Source organism: Apis laboriosa, unplaced genomic scaffold (genome assembly GCF_014066325.1).
Source record: "Apis laboriosa isolate Shangri-la unplaced genomic scaffold, ASM1406632v1 scaffold1_cov151, whole genome shotgun sequence".
Taxonomy (NCBI): Eukaryota; Metazoa; Arthropoda; class Insecta; order Hymenoptera; family Apidae; genus Apis; species Apis laboriosa.
In genome coordinates, this window is record NW_025222279.1 from 1,513,636 (window position 1) to 1,536,444 (window position 22,809).

General features: G+C 42.6%; 1 protein-coding gene across 2 annotated transcripts in view; it reads right to left on the reverse strand.

Annotated features, from left to right (window-relative positions):
• LOC122712294 (protein gustavus) overlaps window positions 1–22,809 on the reverse strand; it is a 186,795-nt gene that overhangs the window by 98,038 nt on the left and 65,948 nt on the right. Inside the window, exon 1 of one of the 2 annotated variants that reach the window (XM_043931819.1) lies at window positions 18,679–19,166. The exons of the other annotated variant lie outside the window; for it this stretch is intronic. Coding sequence (XP_043787754.1) covers window positions 18,679–19,166 — 488 coding nt within the window. Of the gene's footprint in view, window positions 1–18,678; window positions 19,167–22,809 lie in introns of those variants that run through there. 2 annotated transcript variants of the gene reach the window in all.

Sequence of the window (22,809 nt, forward strand, 5' to 3'; positions counted from 1 at the left end):
AGCGCGATCGAACGCTATCGAAAGTTCGAGCTCGAGAGAGAGACGACTCCTCCTCGAACATATGTATACCACACGTTGACCAGAACACGTGCGAGCAGCGTTGCGGTTTCCACGGGGGGGAGGGGGGAGAGGAGCAGGAGGAGGAGGAGAAGGAGGAAGGGCCGACCGAGTCACTCGTTCGAGCGACTCGTTTTTGCCACGACGCCGGCTTTTTCTGCGATCTCGATCCACCGAAGATCGGGTTCCCTGGGAATCGCAGCCACGATGAGGCGGCTGTGAAATCCACGACACACGTCGCGGCCGTCCATCCGTCGATCGTTCGAGCGGGGATACGCGATTGAAATCGGCCCGATGGCTCGTTAACGGATCATTATACGGCAGAGGAAGAAACAGTTGACAAAAGTAAACGAGGAATCCACTTGGTGTTAATGAGCTCGATCGACTGAGCTCGTCAGTTTGGGATTATTGGACCGATTTTTGCGCGATTTATCGGCCCATCCCGAGAGCGCGACCGGTCGATCGATCGATGTTCGAATATGTTCGCGCTATGTTCGTGATTTTGTTTATTTAAGACTCTCTCGGGTACAGTAAAAACTTAATCGATTAATATGGGTGAACGTAGGTGAAACGTAACGATGAATTTTGAGTGAAATGTGACCGAGAGATTTATTTATAAATCAAGTATGTGAATTAATAATCATTTCGTATATTATATATACACACAATCTACGTACTCGAATTTAGATACATTCAATTTGTTCCTAACGAAAGCTGATTTATTAAGAAAAAAAAAAAAAAAACACGTATCTGTTTACAAATTTGCAAAATAATTTATAAAAACAGAAATTCGTAGAAGCGTAAAATAAGCAAGGAGTTGCAAAGAGCGAGGAGGCGGAAAGAAGATTGGGGGAGAGAGAAAAAGAGAGAGAGAGAGAGAGAGAAAAAAATGGCAGGCGACGTATAACGCACACCGACACACCGTTTCCCAACGACATTTTATCTTCGACGTTTGACATTTCGAGAGTATTAAATTCCCTCGGTTTGCACGCCCACGCCCTTGTGCGAGAACAGCACCGAGGGAGAACGTTCTCAACATGGCGCCGCTCGCGAAAATGACCCCCCCCCTCCCTCCTCTCTTTTCATTTTCTTCTACTTTTCACCCGTTCCCCGACTCCTAGATCTCTAACGAACTACTATTGTCCTGCAGCACCGTGACCGCGTTTTTCCTCGCCAATGGATTCCTTCACGCTTCTCCTCCTCCTCCTCCTCCTCTCCTCACTTTTTCCCCCTACGTATCTACCCTCTCTTCTCCTCTTTTTTTTCCCCCCCTTTCCTTCTTTCTCTTCTTCTCGTTTTTGTTCTCGACAGATTTCGCAATCCGCCACCGGACACAAGACGCGCTCAACCTTCCGTGCAAAGTCAATTATGCAAGCGCGTTTTCGCGTGTGTTTCGTGGACACAGAGGAAGGGCATAAAAAAAAAAAAAAGAAAAAAAAAGAAAAAGAAAGCTGGACACGAAGCTCGATTACGAATTATGGGAAAAAGTTTTCGACGTCGATCGAAGGAATAATCGGCGCTATTCCTTTAAGGACATGCGATGTCGTGTGGCCAATTGCCGGATGTATTAGCCTAATTTTCGTATAAAACTTTAAGTAGGATCGCTCAGAGTGTTTCGAGAATTTTTTTTTTCTTTTCGAAGAGACGAGCATATATGTATATATATATATATATATATATATATATAAATATATATATATACTCGTTGAATCGCATGCTCAACCTCTTTCTTTACCATTTCATTACGGCAATTTATTTTTAATGATGATCAACGGCAATTATGAGCAATTGTATCTTGCGAAGATAGACAATGAAACATCTTCATCTCGTGAATGGGGATAGGAAGGTGTGCGGACGACGGATCAATTGATTTTACCAGAGAAACGGTAAATACACACGACCTACTTCGTAAATATTAAGACGTATAATTTCACGCGACAATGTGTCAACGGGTTATTTTATTCGTTTTTCTTGAAATTTAAACCCTGAAGAAACTACACACAGCAAAAACCCTTGTAAATCTCGTGTAATTCGATTCGAATAATTAGAAATATTAACACGTAATCAAAAGTAGAACCACGATTATCACGATCGAATTTATCATTCTACTCGAATAATAACGTTATATTAATTTACACATTTTACACATTTGAAAGGATTTAATCGTTCTCCATACACACATCTTCGCTTCGCTCGTTTCGATCGTCAAACACCTATCTATCTACCGTCAACAACACCGAATGAACAACCGCGTGAACTGTCTCGTAACATTTACTTTCCCACATAAACGAACAAGATATCGTGTTTACATATTCGAAAACACGCGTAATAAGTACGACGCGTGGTAAGTATCGAGGGCCCGTGCCGTACCACTCGACACCTGCGACATACCGTGTTACTAATTCACCAAGACGAGCCGCGTAATTGCAAAGTTGTACAAAGTGATACGTGCATCCCTCCCTCTCCCCCCCTCCCCCCCTCTCTCTCTCTCTCATTGTGAACGTGTTGGCAAGTTGTTAACACCGCAACTCGGATAATGACGAAACGGATACAAGACCGATAGAGTGTTGCCAACGAGTGGATAAAGCGTTTATTACTTATTAGACGGCGACTTATTAGCGACGGCCATTGTTCGACACGCGTATCCATTTCGAGACAAATGCCAAGGTGAGCACCGCGAGATTACGATTGTTGCAACTTCTCTCCTCCCTCCCTCCCTCCCTCCCCACCCTTGTAATTAATATATACGCGACCGTTCGAGCTCCACACACCGACCCCTCTCTCCCGTCGCCTTAAGTCTCGTCGGATTAACTTCCTAATTAACGCGAGAGGCGGAGGCCGGCCATCGTCAGCGCCACCGTTTAAACCCCGCCGACACGATACGACGGTGAGCGTAATTAGAAAGTAAAGATCGTAAATTTTTTTTTTTTTTATCATTCAGGATGCAAACACGCGAGCACGGATTTAATCGATCGTACGATGCTCGTTATTAGAGATTTATTAGAGATGGGTTTCCGGTTTGCCACGGGGGAGGGGGATGATCCGTTCCTCCTCCTCCCTCGGGTAAATTCGTCCCATCGAAAATTTAATGGATAAACTCCGCGATTTCTGGAGCGAATGAAGGGAGGAGGGGGGAAGTATTTCTCCATTTTGGGAAGAGGAAAGATAAGGGGAAGAGTTCGTTTGTGGAATTTTTTTTAAAGGAGTTGTTCAACGAGTTTTGGGAACGAAGATAGAAAAGAAAGTGGGACGACGAAAATCACTGAGATCAATATATAGGTTTTTAGTTTTCCTGGTTGTTCGAATTTCGATGGAATACTCTACAATTTTGGGAATAGAACTGTTCTCCCCAATTTCAAAATCAACCTTGGCGTTTTCGAAGGAACTTTTTTTCCACCGAAGTGAGGAAAATTTTATATAATTCGCGTTGAAAAATTTCGCAAATCTCTAATATCCTCGAGACCCTTTTCGGATCCGATGGCGCAAGACATGATGGGGGATGCGAGGAGTCGGATGAACGCGCCCCGCCACGGATTGAAGGGAAATTCGAGGCGGGGAGGGGACGTGGCGTCAAGCGCAGGACGCGGTCTATCGCAAGAGGAAACGAAATTTACGAGCACGGCACACCGCGGTAATTTTCTGGAAGACAAATCCCTGCTCCTTTTCTTGCTCTATTTCCAGCGGACCGCAACGAGACCCGTCCCAAGGATGGAGGAACCGGTTTCCACGTTCTCAGACAGGACGAAACCTCTTTCGATCTCGAGCTCGCGCATTGCCGATTATCATATTAAATGGACCGAAGTGTTTGCGGTCATTGCATGCCGGTTGCACCACCGCTGCTTCCATTTATTCCCCTATTTGCTTAAAAACCTAATGGATCATTTTCGAAATGCTCGACGAATTTTACAGATTCTCCCTCCCTCTGCGAAATTTAATAAGCTGAGGGATTCTTCCAATTCGTGCGTCATCTACAACTAATTGATTAGATTGACTAGATTTTGTAAAAATCGTAAAAGTTATACGAATATTATATAAACATCATTGACAGATGGTATATTTATATTTTCGTTAAAAGGAAGAGGGAAGAAGAGGGAAAATTTCAAAATTTATAAGCTAAAAGACTTTTCCAATTCGTGCATAATTGGACAATTAATTGATTAGATTTTGTAAAAATCGTAAAAGTTATGCGAATATTATTAATAACATCATCGACAGATATGATATATATTCATATTTTCATTAAAAGGAAGAACGAGGAAACGAGAAAATTTCAAAATTTATAAGGATTCTTCCAATTCGTGCATCATCGCACAACTAATTGATAATATTTTGTAAAAATCGTAAAAGTTATACGAATATTATATAAACATCATCGACAGATGATATATATTCATATTTTCATTAAATTCGTGCATAATTGGACAATTAATTGATTAGATTTTGTAAAACGAATCGTAAAAGTTACGCGAATACTATATAAACATCATCGACAGATATGATATATATTCGTATTTCCATTAAAAGGAAGAACGAGGAAACGAGAAAATTTCAAAATTTATAAGCTAAAGGATTCTTCCAATTCGTGCATAATTGGACAATTAATTGATTAGATTTTGTAAAACGAATCGTAAAAGTTACGCGAATATTATATAAACATCAGATCGACGGATGATATATTCATAAATTTCGTTAAAAGGAAGGACGGGGAAACGAGAAAATTTGAAAATTTACACGTTCAATTCGGCGAAACATCGAGGAAGGGATCGAATAAATTTTGCCGCCGATTCCCTTTAATCCGTTCGAAAATTGTAAATTGGACGAACATCGGCACGAATTTCTCGGTTAGTCGCGGCCCATTATTCCATAAAATTCATGCAACCGACCGCGTTTTCGATTCGCTACGACAACAATTTGCAAACAGGGAGAGAGAGAGAGAGAGAGAGAGAGAGAGCCGGGGCCGCGCATCGTTACACCAGGTTTCGCGCGCTTGTCCTGTTGTTTGCGTTTCAACCGTTACCGGCAAACATTAATTAAGTTAATCAAATATTAAAGGATAAATAATGACGGTTATTAATAGCCGCGTTCCAGGCAGCGATGACGCGTCCAGAATGAAAATTCTCCAAAGCCTTATTAAATTTCCAATGGGATCGCGCGTCGCTGATCGTTGGGAACGATATCGTTGGAATATTTTTCAAACGGATACGGACGGCCTTGGTATTTTCACTCGCGAATGCCAAATTTGGCCGGCGAGAAATTCGAAAGGCTGACGACGATGCGCGCAGGAAGGAGACGATAATAGGCTCGTCGAGTTTCACCGATAAATAAAAATGAAAATTTCCAGAGGTGTCGAATGTGGTATGCATCATAAGGAAGAAAGGAACGAGAGAGGAAGTGGAAGCCAAGATTTTAAGCCCTGTTTTATCGAATAGGCTCTGTTCGTTATCGTGCAACAGGGAGAAATTTCGATGATTGACGAGAAAGAAACGCGTGAATGTGTTCTTCAAGTGTAAGTATAAACAAGTAGTGTCTTGTTAGTTGTCGTAATAATAAAAATGTGACATTTATCGATAAGTGTTTCATCGAACAGAAATATTTGAATGGATAATAATAAATCAACTCAAATTTTCTATTTCGATACGAAAAATCTAATCTATAATCACGTAGTGCAAAACAACGTATAATAGAGATGACGAAAAAAAAATATAATAATTTAACGCAATAATTAAGTTAACATTATTTTTCACTGGAATATGTAAAACAAATACTAAGAACAGGGTTGTACGCGTATATATTTATATATATATATATATTGCTTCGACCTCGTCTTTTCAGCGACCTCGACTATCCTTTCAAATACGCGAACGATCGATCAATCTCCACCGTCCTGTGAATTAAAACGATCCCATTGTCTTCCCAAGGTTATTTTGCAATCGGATATTTCACGCGTAGGGGAAGGAATTTCCAATGATGGTTTGGAAAGGGGCGTTTGATCGGTTCGTTTGAATGGCATTTTCCGGAGACGAGACAATCGGTGGAAACGGTGGATTAAAAAAATGGCACCCAACCGAGAAACGAGATATCTCCATTGGAGCAGCTGGAACAGGCCAAGAGGCCGTTTTCGAGGACTATCTCTCGATCGAAGATCGGTTAAGTGGCCACGCATGATCATCCATGAAAATATTCGTCTTCGTTCATTATAAAGTAAAATAAAGAAGAACGAATAAGGATTATCAATCGTTTACTATTTTTAAAGAAGAAATAATTATTGAATTGGAATATTAATTTTGTTTAAGAGGAATTTATTTTTATATTTATCCTTCTTTCGAGACGACGATTCTGGGAAAAGTTTTCGACAAAGGTTTCGAAAAGATGAAGGGAAAAGGACGAGGAGCGAAACGAGAGTCGAGTCGTGAACACCGCATCGTATACCTCTCCGGATTGTTTATCGCCGAGTTTATATCCTTTTCAGGTATGTAACGGAATGGCCAATAAACGGCCCTGGTAAACGTCTATCAAGCTAATGAGGGTATCGTGCTCTTTAAGCGAGAGACGCGATAAGATTCATCCCAGGTAAAGCGTTTCCTTGAGTAATTACAAGGTCCGTGCGAGTAAAAGATCCGGGAGATTTACCTGACCTTGGTCTTCAATAATTCCACTTCATTAAATATTCTTGAAAATTTTCATTCCTTCTTTCACTTCGTTCAATTGTTCAGATCGAAATCGGATCGAATAATATCTCGATAAACTATAACCAATAACTCCAAATTAAAATTTACCAATTGTTTACATAAAATACCTAAATATAACGAAAGAAAAAAAAAAATCCAAGTTTCCTCTATTTCTATTCCTCTATCCATTTTAATCCCAAATTTTCCTACCAATATTATATCTAAATATACGATCGGCAATCTGATGAACAAGATAAGAAAACCTATCTTCATTCCATTTCGATTCCATTTCGAACCACATGGATTTTAGATTCGATCGAATTAAAAAAAAAAAAAATAGAAAAAAAGGATGAAAAGACGCGGGCTGGCACACATCGATTTCATCTGTCACGATTCACTCCGACACGAGGCGTGGCAAGTGTTGGACCATTATCTCGATAATTCCCTACATGTTTCGAGATTTCTAAACACGGAGGGGGAAATCAGAGAGAATCGATCATCCATCGAATCGTCGTTCGAATTGTTCGAGTGTTGGCCACTCTTCGTCGCGCCCCCATTGTCGATAATTCGATGGTGGTTGTACGGTTGATCACGGTGCCGATTCCATGCAGGGACGCGTACGTTAGCCGTTCTGGAGGATCCAGTCAGATTTGAATGATAATCGGACGGACGCGATTGATTTATGAATACAGGAATGGCCGGTGCTTACTAGACGAGATTAATCTTCATTACACGACATTATCCCGTCTGGTTGCATCGAGCATCGATGCGGGAGGGGGCAACGAGGAGGGGGAGGGCTTCGCTGTAGGTAAACTCGTCGACGATGACGGACCGTTGACCTCTATCCGCTTTCGATGGGCCGCCCTTCCCTTGTCTTTTACCTGTAATTTTGGAGACAAAAGCCAGAGAAGGGAAAAGGTGTGTCTAACCACGATCATAGATAACGACGATTCGAAATAGATTTGGTAGAAAGATCGATAGTTCGAAAAAGAGTACTTAGAAAATGGTGATCTGGAGAAAAAATTTGGCGAAAAGTTTTCCAAAAGATGAATTGTTCCTTCCCTTGTCTTTCAACTGTAATTTTGGAAAAGAAAAAAAAAAAAGAAAAGAAAGGAAAAGGTACCTCTATAACCATCGATGACTATCATTTGAAATAATTGCGAAAAGAAGTATATTGTAATAATTTAAAGGAAAGAATTGGTGGCAAAACTTTTCAAAATTTTATTTCGTAAATTCGAAAAAAAAAGGAAAGGAAGGAAAAGATATACGTAAAATCGTCAATATTTAAAATAATTGTTATTTAAAAGTTTCGATCCTTCGAAAAAGAATATTGAGGGAATGTGACAATTTAAAGAAAAATTTGACGACAAACATATTTCTTAATTTATTCGAACGGAGGAAATTTTCGTCCATTTTAATGCTTTCGAATGCAATTTTTTCAAAAATGTTTCCCACAAAGAGAATTTGTATTTCACGAAATGTCAACGATAACACTGCAAAAGGCGTTCGATAATGAAACCCCTGTGGTGCACGCGCGCCCACACCTTTCGCGTCGCGCTCGATTAACGGTCGTAAAAAGTAACTGTTACTTTTGCTAAAGTGCCTGTAACGAACGAGTCTTTGTTCGAAGATGAACCCAATTGACTGCCTCTATTCCTTCCTAAAGAAAAATCCTAATATCTATGGCTCAAGCCATCTAACAAAATCGTTAACAATTCTTAGTTAGAAATATTCTTTATCTTCAAAGAGAAATGAATCATTTGTTTACTCTCTGATTAAAAATACTGAAACGTTCCGATAAAAGATATAAATTAAAAATAATTTGAACCAGCAGATTTCACTTTGAAAATTAGTGTGACAACATTTAAGATACAGCAGCAATTTTTAATAACATTCAAAGCTTAACTATTTGTTATTTAATCACAGTTAATTTCATAAACTCCATTGAAAGCTCGACCTCCTCGAATCGAATCCTGTATCTTCAATGATCCTGTTTCCACAAACTACTACTAGACTCTCAAGATAACCTAACCTCGGCAAGCTTCATCCGACAGATACGATCGCAAATATTTGTCGTTGAACTCCACGAATTCGATAGCTCGTTAGCTCGACCGTTTACCGAAAAAAAAAAAAAAGAGATAAAAAAAAACAAAAAGCGAGAACATAAACGAACGATTCCCATTCACATACTCGCGTCAAGACGTAATCTACGATCGCCCCCCTTCTCCCCCCTCTGTTGAATAACCGTGCCACCAGAGAACGAGCGAAACAACATATACATATTTAGTATATCAGGATAATTGTCAACCTTGGAAAGTTCTTTTTTCAGTATTATATATAAAAGGCGTATTATTCGAAAGTCAACCGCGATAGCTTATCTTCGTCCAAGTCTGTCATCCTTTTTTTCAGATAGAGGATACGTCTTTCGAGATTTCTCTTCTCCCCTTTGGAGAGAGAGATCCAAAGGAAGAGAGAGAGAGAAAGAAGACGGTTGAAATCGTCCCAGATCCACGGTGCCCTTCGACCTCCACCTACTGGTAATATACACGATGAGTCACGTCGCGATGAGAGATCCGTCGTGGATAACTCTGGTTTGGAGACCAACGCGGATCAAGAGGGGACCAACTCGAAGAGAGAAGACACCGATGAGGAACGTGATCGAATCCTTTTTGTCCGACTGCTTTCTACGTCTCTAATTCGTTGCGAAATATCGATGATGGACGAAATAATAAAAATCTACGTTGGTTTTTGTTTTAGATGTATCTAGAAGAATACGAAACAGAGGAGTATTTAATTCCGCGTACGCGTAACTGGTTCACAACGAGGATAATCGTTCTCGTACGGTTAAATAATTCATAAAACGAAGGCGAAGTTAGCTAGAGCCTCGCGGCAGAATCGAAGCAAATGCCTTCAACTGGCCCGTATAACGAAGTTATTGACCGAGCTGACCTCGAGACCGCCGGTCATCCGTTTCATATTTCTTTCATGGCTGCTTTAATACAAGCCTGGATTGGCGGACAGTGGTGTCGAACCAGCGCGCTCTCCTGGGAGTACGGTTAAAAGAAAATGAAAAGAGAAAAAAGAAATATATATATATATATAAAATTCAAGTCAGATTCAAAGTCTCTTCGACCACCGAGATCCGAGTCCTCGAAGAGGAAGCGACGAGATTGGCGCAGAGCTTTGCGTGTGAAATGAAACGACCACATGGAGGAAGAGTGTTTGGAAATCAGGATTCCAATGAAAAATCTGCTGGAAGAGGAAAAAGGATCGAGGTCGAGTCGATCCTTTAGCCCTTCGTGGCCGGATTGCCCTTATCGGGTAATTACGAGCGAAGATAGGGTAAAAGGGGGGACAGGGGCAGGTACGATAAAGGTGACGTTGCACCTAACCGCGCGGCATCTGCCCTAGGAAGGTTAAACAGCTGGGCAGAAAGAGGTGAGGCGCGGAACCGGGGATGAAGGACGAAGAGAGAGGGAAAACGGGATGGGTCACAGTGGTGTGGTGGTGGGGAGGGAAATAAATAAAGACGGGAGAGAAAGGAAGGGAGAAGAAGAGTCTAGTTCCGACGGTTCGTAGCCCGAAGTGCGGATAAAGAAAGAAATATGGCGTTGAATCGAGGAGGAGAACGAGACCGCGAGCTATGGAGAGAGAGAGAGAGAGAAGGAGGGAAGGGACAAAGAAGAAACGGAGAGGGGAGGTAGAAAAGGGAGGTAGAAGGGAGACGAGAGTAGAGGGCTGCATGGAAAGGGGCGATAAAGGCATGGAAAAGGAGCTGGCAACGCCGCTCGGTCGATAGAAGAGTAGAACCTCCGAAATGCGGCAACGTTGCGACCCGTCTGCTTTAATACAGTGGCTCTCATTCAACCGTCCCTCCATTTCAATTTTCAATTCCTCTGTGTTGTGGAAACGAATGAACTCGCGTTGCGGTCTTGGTGTTGTATTCTATAGATTGTGATAGAGCGTGTGTGATAAAAAAAAAAGAGAAAAATTTCGGGAAAACAATCGGAATTGGGAATATGGTCGAGGAAGAATTTTGACAGGGTCGTCAAATGAAAACCTCTGATCCAGTGTGCAGCCATGCAGATTACGCTCGAAGCCGCGTAGTTTTGGCTACGAAAAAATTCCTGTTTCCAATTTTCGTATCGAGTTCGAGAGTTTCTCAACCTGTTCACAATCACCAAAAAGAAAAGGTTACGTAATTAATATCGATCGTCCGATTTATCGCGGCATATGTTCGTTTTGTCACCCCTCGCGCAATATTGCGATAAAACGTTAATTTACCTGAAACCAGATTTTCTTTCTCTCGCTGGATGATTCGTTGTATCGCGACAAATGGAGGAAATTACAGGACACGAAACGATAAGACAAGCTTCCCCTCCATCCTCTTTGGACGGTTGGCAATACCTACGTGTTCGATTCTTCGAGGCGAGGATGCGGCCGCGCGCAATTATAATTTATATTCGAAGGGAAAAGCTATAATTGGAGCAACGAGGGGAAAAAAGGATACCGCTGCGCTTCGGCTTCTTTGAAGAAGGCTCGTTTTACCTAGTGATCCGCTATTCCGTTTCGCACGAGCGCTCGAGAACACGCGACTAAATCACACGTGACGCAAATTGGCGAACCGCTTTGATCGGTCGCGAACCGCGTCACGGTGCACGTGCATAGGGGAGTTTGTTTGATAATTTAATCTAGCCCGTATTCCACGATCGATGGAAATTAACGTGTAAATAAATCCGCAGACACGACTGGAAGGGGAGGGAGAGGCGGCGGGGAGTGCGCGTGGGCGGTGGAAACGTAATACAAATACATAGATCGTGGCGTGAAACATTCGTACACCTCTCGACCGAATTTTTGCCTCGTGGACTCGTTCTATTTTCGTTCGTTCGGAAAATTAGTTACAGTCCGCCATATCCCGTCAGTGGATCTCGATTTGTTCGATTTCGAACGTTGGAAACGGAGACAGGATTGTTTACTTCGTTGTATTTCGAGGCTTGGTCGAAATATCGAACAATCGTCATCGATTTCCTCGACCAAGTTTGCCAACAATGACTCGTTGACGGTAAATAATCGCTTCCTCGGGAGATCGTCGTCGAGCAAGGCGAAAGAGCGCGCGTAATTCCAAATAAGTTCCACAGGTGCAGAGGACCGTGACGCGTAAAAACAGCGGGCCCGTTTCGAGGCTTCGCTCGAGTGTGTACGAGTGATAAGCGAGAAAGTTCGAAAATTACCGCAACACGATTGCTTCCCGGGTTCACGTGTATGTAATGTAATGAAAAGAAATCGCGATTGTTTTAACCCCTGCGCCAAGTATGATTGGGTCATTTAAGACTTAACGAGTTTTTCGAAGAAAACAAAAGCGTTCATTCGTTCATTTAATGATTCCATAGTTTTACGTTTATGGCTTTCAACATTATATTTTGATAGTTTCTTAATAGTTCATATTTTTAATAAATAACGAATAAGTTAGTTAACTTTTTAAGAAAATTCGCCATCGTGATCTTTCCTTCTTGATTAATTATTTTTTTAGCCTAGAAGCTGATCTAACATTGGCATATTTATATACAATATCGTGAAACTTTTGCACTTCGTTGTATTCCCAGTTTTTAATAAATAAATAGTAATTTTTGTATCGACTTATAAGCAGATTATCGCGAGGCCGTTCAACTCGCTTGTCACGGTTTTAAATAAAATCCCACACGTTGTTGTTCCTGACGTCGACGGTCTTTTATTCGCGAGAATTATCGATTCGTCGGATATACAACGAAAATCCCAGGATTTTCACCGTTGAGCACGTCACATCGACCAGAGCTCCGCCTTTCTCTAAAAATCACCTTTCGTTAGAAAAGCATATACCTTCCTCTTATTCTTTCTTCCGGGTCATTCGGCTCGATTATCGAAGAAATCTTTCACCCTTATGGAAACTCACGAGCGTCGATAATCGTTTCGTATTTTCATCATTTCCTTTTTATGAGAAAAAAGAAAAAGAAATAAAGAAAAAAAAAGATCTCATAAAAATTCAAATTTTTCCCAACCAGAAATCGAAATTCTGTGAAATCTGAATAAGAATTCACGATTTCGAAATGAACGAAAAATCGAACGACAAATTTGAAACCGTGGTTTCCATTATACGTTAATAATAATCGAAGGATATTATTTCACCCTTTTCAACGACGAATCATCACGCGAATTCGCATTTTCGAATCGGTCCAGGCCTGTCATTTTCTAACTCGTTTTTTTTCTTTGGTTAAAAATATCGACCCTTCTTCCTCCCTCCTTCGCCGCCAATCATCCACCACTCTACCAACAATCCGGAAATGGATTCAAGACCCGTGCAAAATTGGTCCCAGCGTGGAATTATTCACGGTCGTCGTCGGGTGCAGCGATATTTCAGTGTCGCGGGTTCGTCGCACCTTCGTCGGTTCCTGCGAGTAACGGTACGCGTAATCGAAAATAACTCGGTGACGTCACGGATGCCAGTGATAAAACGTAATGACACGGACGAGCGGCAACCTTTCGCCGCTCGACAATGATCGGAACCGGTGGAACGGATACGATCCATCTCGCTTTATCGCCACTTGTTATTGTTGTTGTTGTTGTTGTTTCGATAAGAGGCGCGAAAGGAGGAGGGGGAGAAAAAGGAAGGGGGCAACAACACACCTGAGCGCAATTTATAGGAATCCTCGATGCGTTCGCTACTTTTAAGCGCGGATATCGGCGGCATCATTCTCACGCTGCAACGATCGTTTCTCTAATATTTTACGTTTTATCCGCGAGCGGAATCTGCGGTGGATGCATCGCGGTTCGTTTGGAAATTGTCGAAGCGAGAATTCAATGTCGTTGATGAAAAGGGGATAAAAAGATAGGCGAAGGGGGATGATGGAAACGAGATTAAATTATCTTTTTTTAGAGGATAACGTTTAAAATTTATCTTCGTGATAAGATATTTCTTCCTCGAATTCGATTATTTGGATGTTTAATGGTTGTATCGGAAGAAGAGAAATCGCATATCTTTACGAATCGATGTTAGAGTTGACGATAGAAGGTTACGATGTAACCGTATTGGGATAAATAATAAATTCTCCAAACGGAATTATTTTTATGAAATAAATAAGGAATTCGATTCGAATGGAATTCAATGTTTTCCTTTCAAATATTCAAATTTTCCAATTTCGAAATTCGATTCTCTATTCATAACGCGTACGTACGTACACTTCTTCCACGAGCGAGAAGTTTAACTTCGTTTTCACGGTACACGAGTACCCGATCATCCGCGAACTTCAAAGAAGTGGAACAGGGTCCCTCCCTCTTTTTCTCGTGCCAAAACGACTCGTGGGATGGTCTCTTTCGACAATTCGGATTTCTAAATGGAGTCGGAAGCTCCAGTTGAGAATCTTCTTTCCTTTCGATCCGAAAAACTATTAGGATTGGTCCAGCAGAGGCAATGAAGCAGAAACGAACGCTCTCTCAAGGAGGAATCGGCGTTTCTTTCGATAAACTTCGTTCCAATCGTCTCATTGCCAACAAGTGCGTACAAGTGACATTTTTAAAATGAGTATAATTCCTTTGGGGCACGCTAACATTCTCTTTTCCGCTCACCGTTGGCGAGAGTGAGGGAATTGGAAGATCATTTATCTTGCATAACCTTTCGATGAATTTCTAATTACGACATAATAAAACGCCAATAAGAAATGTCGAGTGAAAGAAATTTGCGTGCAAAGAATCCCGATCACGAGTCACGCGCGTTTATTAATGGTACGTAGGATTACGAAACACGTAAATCTTACGTTAAAAAAAAAAAAAAAAGAAAAAAGAAAAAGAAAAAAACGTCTTTTAACGTTGCAATTAGCGTAATTGCACAGCTGTTATCGTTACACCGATGACAACGAGCCCGTAAACGTAAAACGTAACGTAGTTGGAATGCGTATTACGATATTACTCTATCCAATCCGTGATGATAACATCGTTTCGTTATCCATTCTAATTCCGCAATCTTCCTCGATCAAAATTCATTCGTCGAATGAACGAATAATGGAAACCAAAAGAGAATAACCTTTTTCTTTTTTTTTCCCCCGTTTCTAAAAATTCACTAGATATAACCAGATCCAATATACCAAAATGTAGTCCCAAACATTAATTCAAATACTTCTACTTACTTCGCTACATCGATCCATCCTATCCTCTCGCCTCTTTCGATTTTCAAACCGTTCGAAAAGCAACTCGAACAAATTTTTTTTCACCACAAGAGTGGAAAGTCTTTTCTTTTTTTTCCCCCGTTTCTAAAAATTCACTAGATATATCCAGATGGAATATACCAAAATGTAGTCCCAAACATTAATTCAAATACTTTCTCGCCTCTTTCGATTTTCAAACCGTTCGAAAAGCAACTCGAACAAATTTTTTTCACCATAAGAGTGGAAAGTCGTTCCGTTTCGTTTCACCAAAAGACGATATGATAGCGAGAGAGGCGCAACGGTATCACGGCCGGTGATTTACGCCTCGATTAGATACATTTTTATCTCGGGATCTAAGCAACCCATTGCCAACCACGACGCTAGGACCCGCGCCAGGGTGGTGAAGATTCATGAGGCCATGAGGTATTCCATGGGAGCGTAATTTTCCAGCGCGATTGCGGGGGGCGGTGTTGCGGAGGAAATTCTAATTTTTCAGGGACACCTTTCGTGCGCCATTTCGAACGGGGGAGGGGGAAGAAGGGGCCGCTATCGTCGCCGCCGTTGCGTTGAAATTGCAACGTTCACGAAAGCGGCGGCCCGACCGTTATCGATCCCTTCCAACCGCGTTACGTGTCGTACACGTTTGCCCACGCGTACGTGCTCGTTATCGCCCTCTCCTCGAGCGAGCGACACTTTATCTGGATAAACGGCGAGTAAAAGGGGGACAGGGAGGGGATAAACAGGCGGCTCGATATCGCGACTCAACGCGAAACGACGATCTTTCTCCCTTAATCGAGACCGGTTTAACTCTCGTTGCAAAGTGTTCCAAGAGGGTGAAATCCGTTATTATATGCGAATCGTCCACAATTTATTTATCCATTCATTCTCTGGTTCGAATCGTTCGGAGGAAAGACAAGAAGATCGTTCAATCAACGTCTGTGATTCTTGATGATGCCTCGTGCGTGAATCGGTGTGAATTCGCCAGAGATTCGAATTATTTAATCGGATTTCGCGTCAGAAGGATTTCTTCGAAGCTATCAAATTTTCCGTGCCAAGGATCGTAAAGGATTTCCGGGAGTGCGAGGAAATTGATCTGTTAAGTAGTCGCGCACAGTGGAACAAGTTTGCCATGGCCAGACAGGGGAAACCGCGAACTATAAGGATTGGAGAGAAGGAATCTTTGGGCTGAAGGAGGATGAAGGAGGTGTTTAATAGAGAAGTATTTGATAGCTGATTCTTTCAATTATTTCGATACGTCAAATTTTTTCCCATTTCACTCCCGATTTCGAAATTATAGCCACATTTTTGTTTGATCATCACAAGGAAAAAGTATATACTTTGGGTATTTTTGCCATTTGGATGGCAAACGTTATATTGTCGTTATTTTTGACAGACAGGTAACAACAGGAGAAATACAGGGAATACGGGGATTTTATTTTAAGAGGATGCTTTTCTCCAGATGGATAGTAAAAACTTAAAAAAAGCATCGCTGATAGGTCGAAGCTTCGGGGAGCTTTTAAGACCAGTTGCCAGCTCAGCTGCCGGAAATGGTTTACCGTGAACGGTCAGCGAAATCCTTCGCCATCGCTTTTTCCATCTTCCCTCTCTCTCCGTAGAGAAGAATCCTTCGTGCATTCCTTAACGGGAGAATGTTCGTACAACGGATACAGGATTTTCCAAACTTTTGAAAATTTTATCCGCTTAAATTTTTTACGCCAATTTTACTCCCAACGTTGTACTCTCTTATACTTATATTTTTTTAAATTAAAATTCTCGTGTATATCTTCGTTCCCCGATATATATATCTACTCAAAAACGAGAGAAATGATATTCGTATTCCTCGTGCAATTCATTTTTCATAAAATCGGCGAACGATATGTATAGATTGATGATTACGAAGAAAAAAACTTCACTCGAAAACATCATCGCTTCACAGATCTCTAATAATAAAAAGAAAGAAAAAAAAAAAACACTTTAATTGCTACTTCAAGTCAAACTACCGTTCTTACCTATCGCTACTTCCTACCTATCATTAAACCTGACGTTCGAAATTGCAAAGGCATTATTGACGCCGCCAAAAAAAAAAACTAGCTCATTATTAATAAATAACGCGCGTGAAAAATCTTTTAAATAAAAAAGAAGAAGAAAAGAAAGAAAGAAGAAGAGAAAGAAATGTGAGGACAAGAGAGCGTGACCGACATCGATATTCGCGCAATGGAAACGTGTTTAGCGGGAATATGATTTTGCGCGCGCAAAGATCGCCGAGACAAACGGGTCGATTAATATTCCGGTCAGCTCACGGCGCAAAGGACAGTCGGGAAAGGATCACTCCACTTTTCAAGTCCGGTTGGAAAGAAACTGTTGGCCGGAGCGGAGTTCAGTGTCCGGAGCAGCGGGAGGTCGAGGAACGAAGAAATCTGTCGACGCCGGCGAGCGCAGCAGGCGTCGTCGACTTAGTTTTTTTTTTTTTTTTTCTTTTTTCACGGTGCAACAGCATCGCGGCATGGGAGCATCGAATTTTCATGCCTCTCTTTCATTTTTCCCTTTCCCCGATTTTCGATTCCTCGAGAACGATGGAAACAATGAATGACGTCGTTCGTTATCTTGCAGGTCAGAATAAATTCCAGATTTTACAATTTCTAAAATCTTTTGTCGATTTTAATACCGAAATTTAATGGAGTGAATCGAGTTGAATTTACGAATTAAAAAAGAAAGAAAATGATTTAGGAACGTGTTAAATTTACGTTTCTTTAGTTTTCGTGCTCTTTCTCCAAGATGGTAATCCCTATTTGGATATATTTACGTATAATAAATTCTCTTTACGAAGAGAGACGCATTTTAATCGACGATACGATATTTGTTAAACTGAAATTCCTAAAGAACGAGATTGAATTGGCAAGGAAAACGTGTACAAAATCGTGTGCTAATCGCGCGTCCGCCATTGTATCAACACTTGTTCCGTATCGAATTTCGAGGTGACGACGAAATGTTTCTGTCGCGAAGAATGGACAAGGGTGTGAGCCGAGAGGCCAAAGGGGGTTGTTTAACATCGCTCCCGCCAAAAGGCCAGGAGATTAAGGGTGCAAATTTCTACAATCGAATTTAAACCGCCTTTGACCGCCATCGAATAATAATCGAAAATAAGGGAAGAGGGATCGATTAGGAGAGCAGAAAAATTGAAGAGAAAGAAGAAGGATCGGAGGAGAGGAAGGAAGCGGCAGGTTAATAACAAGGGAAGATCGGATAAAAAGAAAAGAGCACGGCTGCGAAACTGCATCTCGCCTTCACCCAGCTGCCTAGCCAATCAGAAACGACCTTCGTCGGTTTTGCTCTTCTGTCGGCGGCGGGAGTATCGATCTTTCTCTTTTCGCCGGAAAAACGGGCGAAAAACGAGGGAAACGTTGAAAAATTTCCCATTATTAAATTAAACATTAGATTAAAAATCTCGTTCCACGTCCTTCCATCAGATAAGATAACCCACAGAATCGAACCTCTACCAAGCTGATACCATTTCCGCGAAACCTTCACTGCCCTCGTTACCTTCAAAATACCAACGCAAAATACGTCGTACGATTGTAAACGTTCCACGTTCTCCGAATTTCCAAATTTGTCCTCCAATCCCAGAGCCAAGCCCTAATCACGGAAAGGAAACAAACGGAAAGAAAGGATGACAGGGGCAGCGTTGGTATTGGTGAGCACACAAGGATGATAATTTGGACGGCAACGAGAGGCGGAAAAACGGTAAATACGTAGGAGCAAAATGAACGAGAGAAGCTCACCTTGTTTCCATAGCAGGCACAGTGGCGAGATTGGCGCGGTGCGAGCTGCCAGAGGCGCACGGAAGAGGATAGTCGGACGGCTGGAGGAACGGGGCAGGATGGTGTCTTCGAGGCGTGACCGTTGGCTGTAAGTGTCGGCGGCGACGCTGTCGATGGCGACGCTGATACCGATGATGTTGCCTGTGATGATGATGATGATGATGATGATGATGATGGTGATGATGATGGTGATGGTGTTGTTGATGATGGTGATGCTGAAGCGGTACCTGGATCCTGTGGACCGTCGTGCCGGGCACCCTCCAGCAGAGAACATACGGGACCGCGTAATCGGGTTTCACCTGTACCACGGGCACCACCCGGTACTCGACTACTCCACGTGGATGAAACGACACCGATCGACCGTTATCCTCGCTGGATCCGTGCGCCAGGAGGCGAGTCTCTCCACGGAGGACGTTGTAGTCGCGACAGCCAAGGTCACGGGGTAACATGTCACGAGGACATCCCCACGGGCCACCAACTACCGCCCCCCGCTTCGCTTCGTCATCCTTGATTCCGCGACGACTGTCGTTCCAAGATTTCGAGGTAGAAAAGAAAAGAAAACTTTACACCCCCCCTTTCTTCCCTCCCTTCACTCGCGACGACAATCTTCTTCCAAACTCCTCCCCTAATTTTCACAACGCTTCGACTCGATGACAATCTTGTTTAAAAATCGACAAGATCGAGACGACTGTACACCACTTTTCCTTTTCTTTTCCTTATCGAGCTCTCCTGCTTCCACAAAGCACAGCGCTGTTTATACTGGTCCAATATCCTTGGGACGTGTGGTTGGGGACCCACGGATCAGGGAACAGCGTCGCGGACCCGCGAACGCAAGCGGCGGCGCTCGACGAAAGCCGGCAAGAGGAAGATGGAGCGAAGAGGCATGATGGGTTAGGCGGGTGCCTCGTGCGTCGTGCGGCGGTGAGGAGGTTCCCGTTCCCGAGGAGAGGGCGTCGTGATGGCCGGCGACACTCCCTTTCTCGCGGCACGACACGCCGACCTTACATCGACTCGTGCGCGGAAGCGGGCGACGAGAGCGAACGAGAACGAACCCAACGAACGAACGGACGTGGAACGAAAGCCGGGAGAGGAAGGAACGCAGCCCCCCTAGGAGGATCCGCGCCGCGCCACGAATTTCAAACGGCGATGCGCGCGCGCACCTTTGTCGCGCGCTCGTGCCACCGGCACTCGAGGCTGCGCGCAAAAAGAAACCACCGCGTCGTCGTCGCCGTCGTTGTCTTCGATCACGGGCCTCCTCCTCCTCGTCGTCGTCGTCGTCGTCGTCGTCGCGTAGTCGTCGATCGTGCTTCATACGATCGAACATTGTGCGCGATGGAATAATTTTCCTTTGATCTCGCGGGCTTCTTGGAAATTCTTTTTCCTTTTTTTAATTAGTGAATAGAAAAAAAATTGCGAGAAGAGAAACAAAAATGTGATGGACGAGACATACAGATAGTCGAGATGATTTTGAATTTGATTGTGCGCGATGGAAATTTTTGGATTTCCAACAATTCTTTTCTTCTTTTTAATCATCGAATAGAAAGAATAAAAGTAGCGAAAAAATCGTGATTGAGAAAATTGTGCACGATAGAATAATTCTCTTTTGATCTATGTCGGTGTTTCTAGCAAATATTTTTTTTTTTAAAGAAATGTGATGGATATCGTTGCATTCTCCTCTTACACGTTGACGAGCTTCTCTGCGAAGGATCAGATAATCGAATCGTGTAGGATAGAATAATTTTCTTTTGGTCTGTTAAAATTTCCAATAATTCTTCATTTACTTAACTTTAAATCATACTATAAGTATCTGGTTTTAGAAAAATTTGAACAAATTCTATAGGAAGAAATTCCAAAACTTTTTTGATAAAAAGAGTTAACAACTCGTTTAACAAGAGTATCGTTTCTCTTCTTCTAACTCTTTAGTTATAAGGAATCTCTGTGTTTGACGATGGAAAGAGAACAGATGAATTTGAATTTCGGTGTAATTACGCTATTCGCGTAATTATTAAAATCCTGACGACGAGGATCGCTAGATTAGAAAAAGATAAATCACGAGTACTAACTATCTATATTTTACACGAAAAAATTAATCCAAGTGTGATCCCATGTTACGAAAGGGTCATTAGTTCTCGGATCTTCTGCTAATTACGATTAAAACATGAGCAAAGATTAACACTGTGATGGCCGGTTGTCACGTATGCGTGATTTCACGGAGCTAGTTGGTTATTGGCCGTTGGTAAACCGTGATTTCGCTTGGCTATCATTTCGTATAAATTCACAGATTACATCCGTATTCGTGAAAATATTAATATATACTCTTCCGTACAAATAAATAATAAATTACATTAATGAAGATGAATAATCAAGACAGCATCATGCGCAAAGTAACTTGCGCCAATTTAATTGCACGCAACGATTCTATATTCAAAGTATAACGGAGATTACGCAAAGCAATTCCGACTAACGATCAATGAGAATAACAAAAAAAAAAAAAAAAAAAGAAAACTTCGAGATAACTTTAACGATGCTACATATTTAATCCTACAGAAACACCAAATGTATTCTTTACCAATAATAATATCAGATAGTAATAGCAATTAAGCGATACGATTCGACTCGCGACAAGGACGCCTAATAATGCAATGGCATTTTTCAATCAACGATTCTTCGGGTATATCTAAGTATATATAGGGTATATATATATGTCTGCCTGTCCAGGCTGAAAATTTCATCGAAAGGGTCGGAGGAAAAGGGGTGAACGGTCGCGTGGGTGAGTCGTTTACCCCTGCCCCTCCCTCTTAACCTCTTTTGCGACCTGCTCAGGTGGCCGGCTAATACCGTGACGAATCGGTGGCCATCGCGACTGGTTCGTGACGAGACACGATTTACGAGGCTGGCCCCCGTGAAATTCAATCGTCCCCGGTGCCTTCCGACACCGACCGCCTCCTTCTTCGAGAGAACAAAAAGTTTACATTTCGAAATCGAGAGAGAGAGAGAGAGAGACGATTGGAAATTAGAGCAGGGATTTGGAATTGGGTCACCGTCCATCCGGGGCTTTCGTTCGAGTCCTCGAGACGAGGAGGAGAGGGCAGAAGGAGAGGGGGAGAAAAGTCGAGGGAGAAGAAGGGTAAAAGGCGTCCTTACGAGGTCGCCTCGGGACGACCTTCGTTGAAAATGGATCGATCGCCTCGTTCGCCACCATATCGACGGCCGATCGGCCATCTCTCGTTTATTACCGAGACAACAGGCTATTCGCGCGATCCTTCACCGCCGCATAATCACCCGTTACACCGGCGACTAATTGGTAAAGAGCGGATCGCCAAGATATCGTGCTCGTGATGGCCTCGATCCTCCGAGGCCTTTCCTTTCAACTGGTGCTTGTGCGGAAAATAGGGAAGAGAGAGAGGGAGGGAGAGATAAAATAAGGGATGCAAGGAACGAAGGCCAATTTTCAATTACCGGTCGCGGTGAAATCGCGAGCCTGGCAACCGCTAATTATCGATAACGTTTACGGCAGCTAAGATCGATAAATAAATTTCCACGCTTCCGAAGTCTCGTTTAAAACGCTTGCCTCCCTCCCCTTCGAGATATAACGTCGGGATAAAACGTTGTCCGGGCGAGGACGTATTAATTTTCAATCGAGAATCGATCATCCCCCATCCCCAAACCAAAGTTGTTCGACAAGGTGTGCGAATCGATCGAGTTTTATCGGATCGAGCGGGGGAAAGATTCTCGTTCGTTTGAAACGCGCGATTGATGGTAAAGATAGGGGGGAGGAATGGTTTACAATGGTTTGTAAAGGGAATTTAGATAGGTATGCAATTATTCAGGACAGGTGAGAGCCACTGGTTAAAATAATCGATGTATTAGATTATGACGAGGCGATAGGATCAAACGGGCCGTTTCTATGCATAAGAGTAGAGGAGGAGCGTGGGCCGGAATTCTATAGGAACGGGGGTAATACGATAATGTTTCATGCACCAAACAACCCCGCCGCCGGTGCAGCGGTTTACTTTAAGCGAGGAGAAGTTGCGCCGGACTCGTATAGTATTCAATATTCACGAGAATCGAAAGACGTATTGTTGGAAGGGT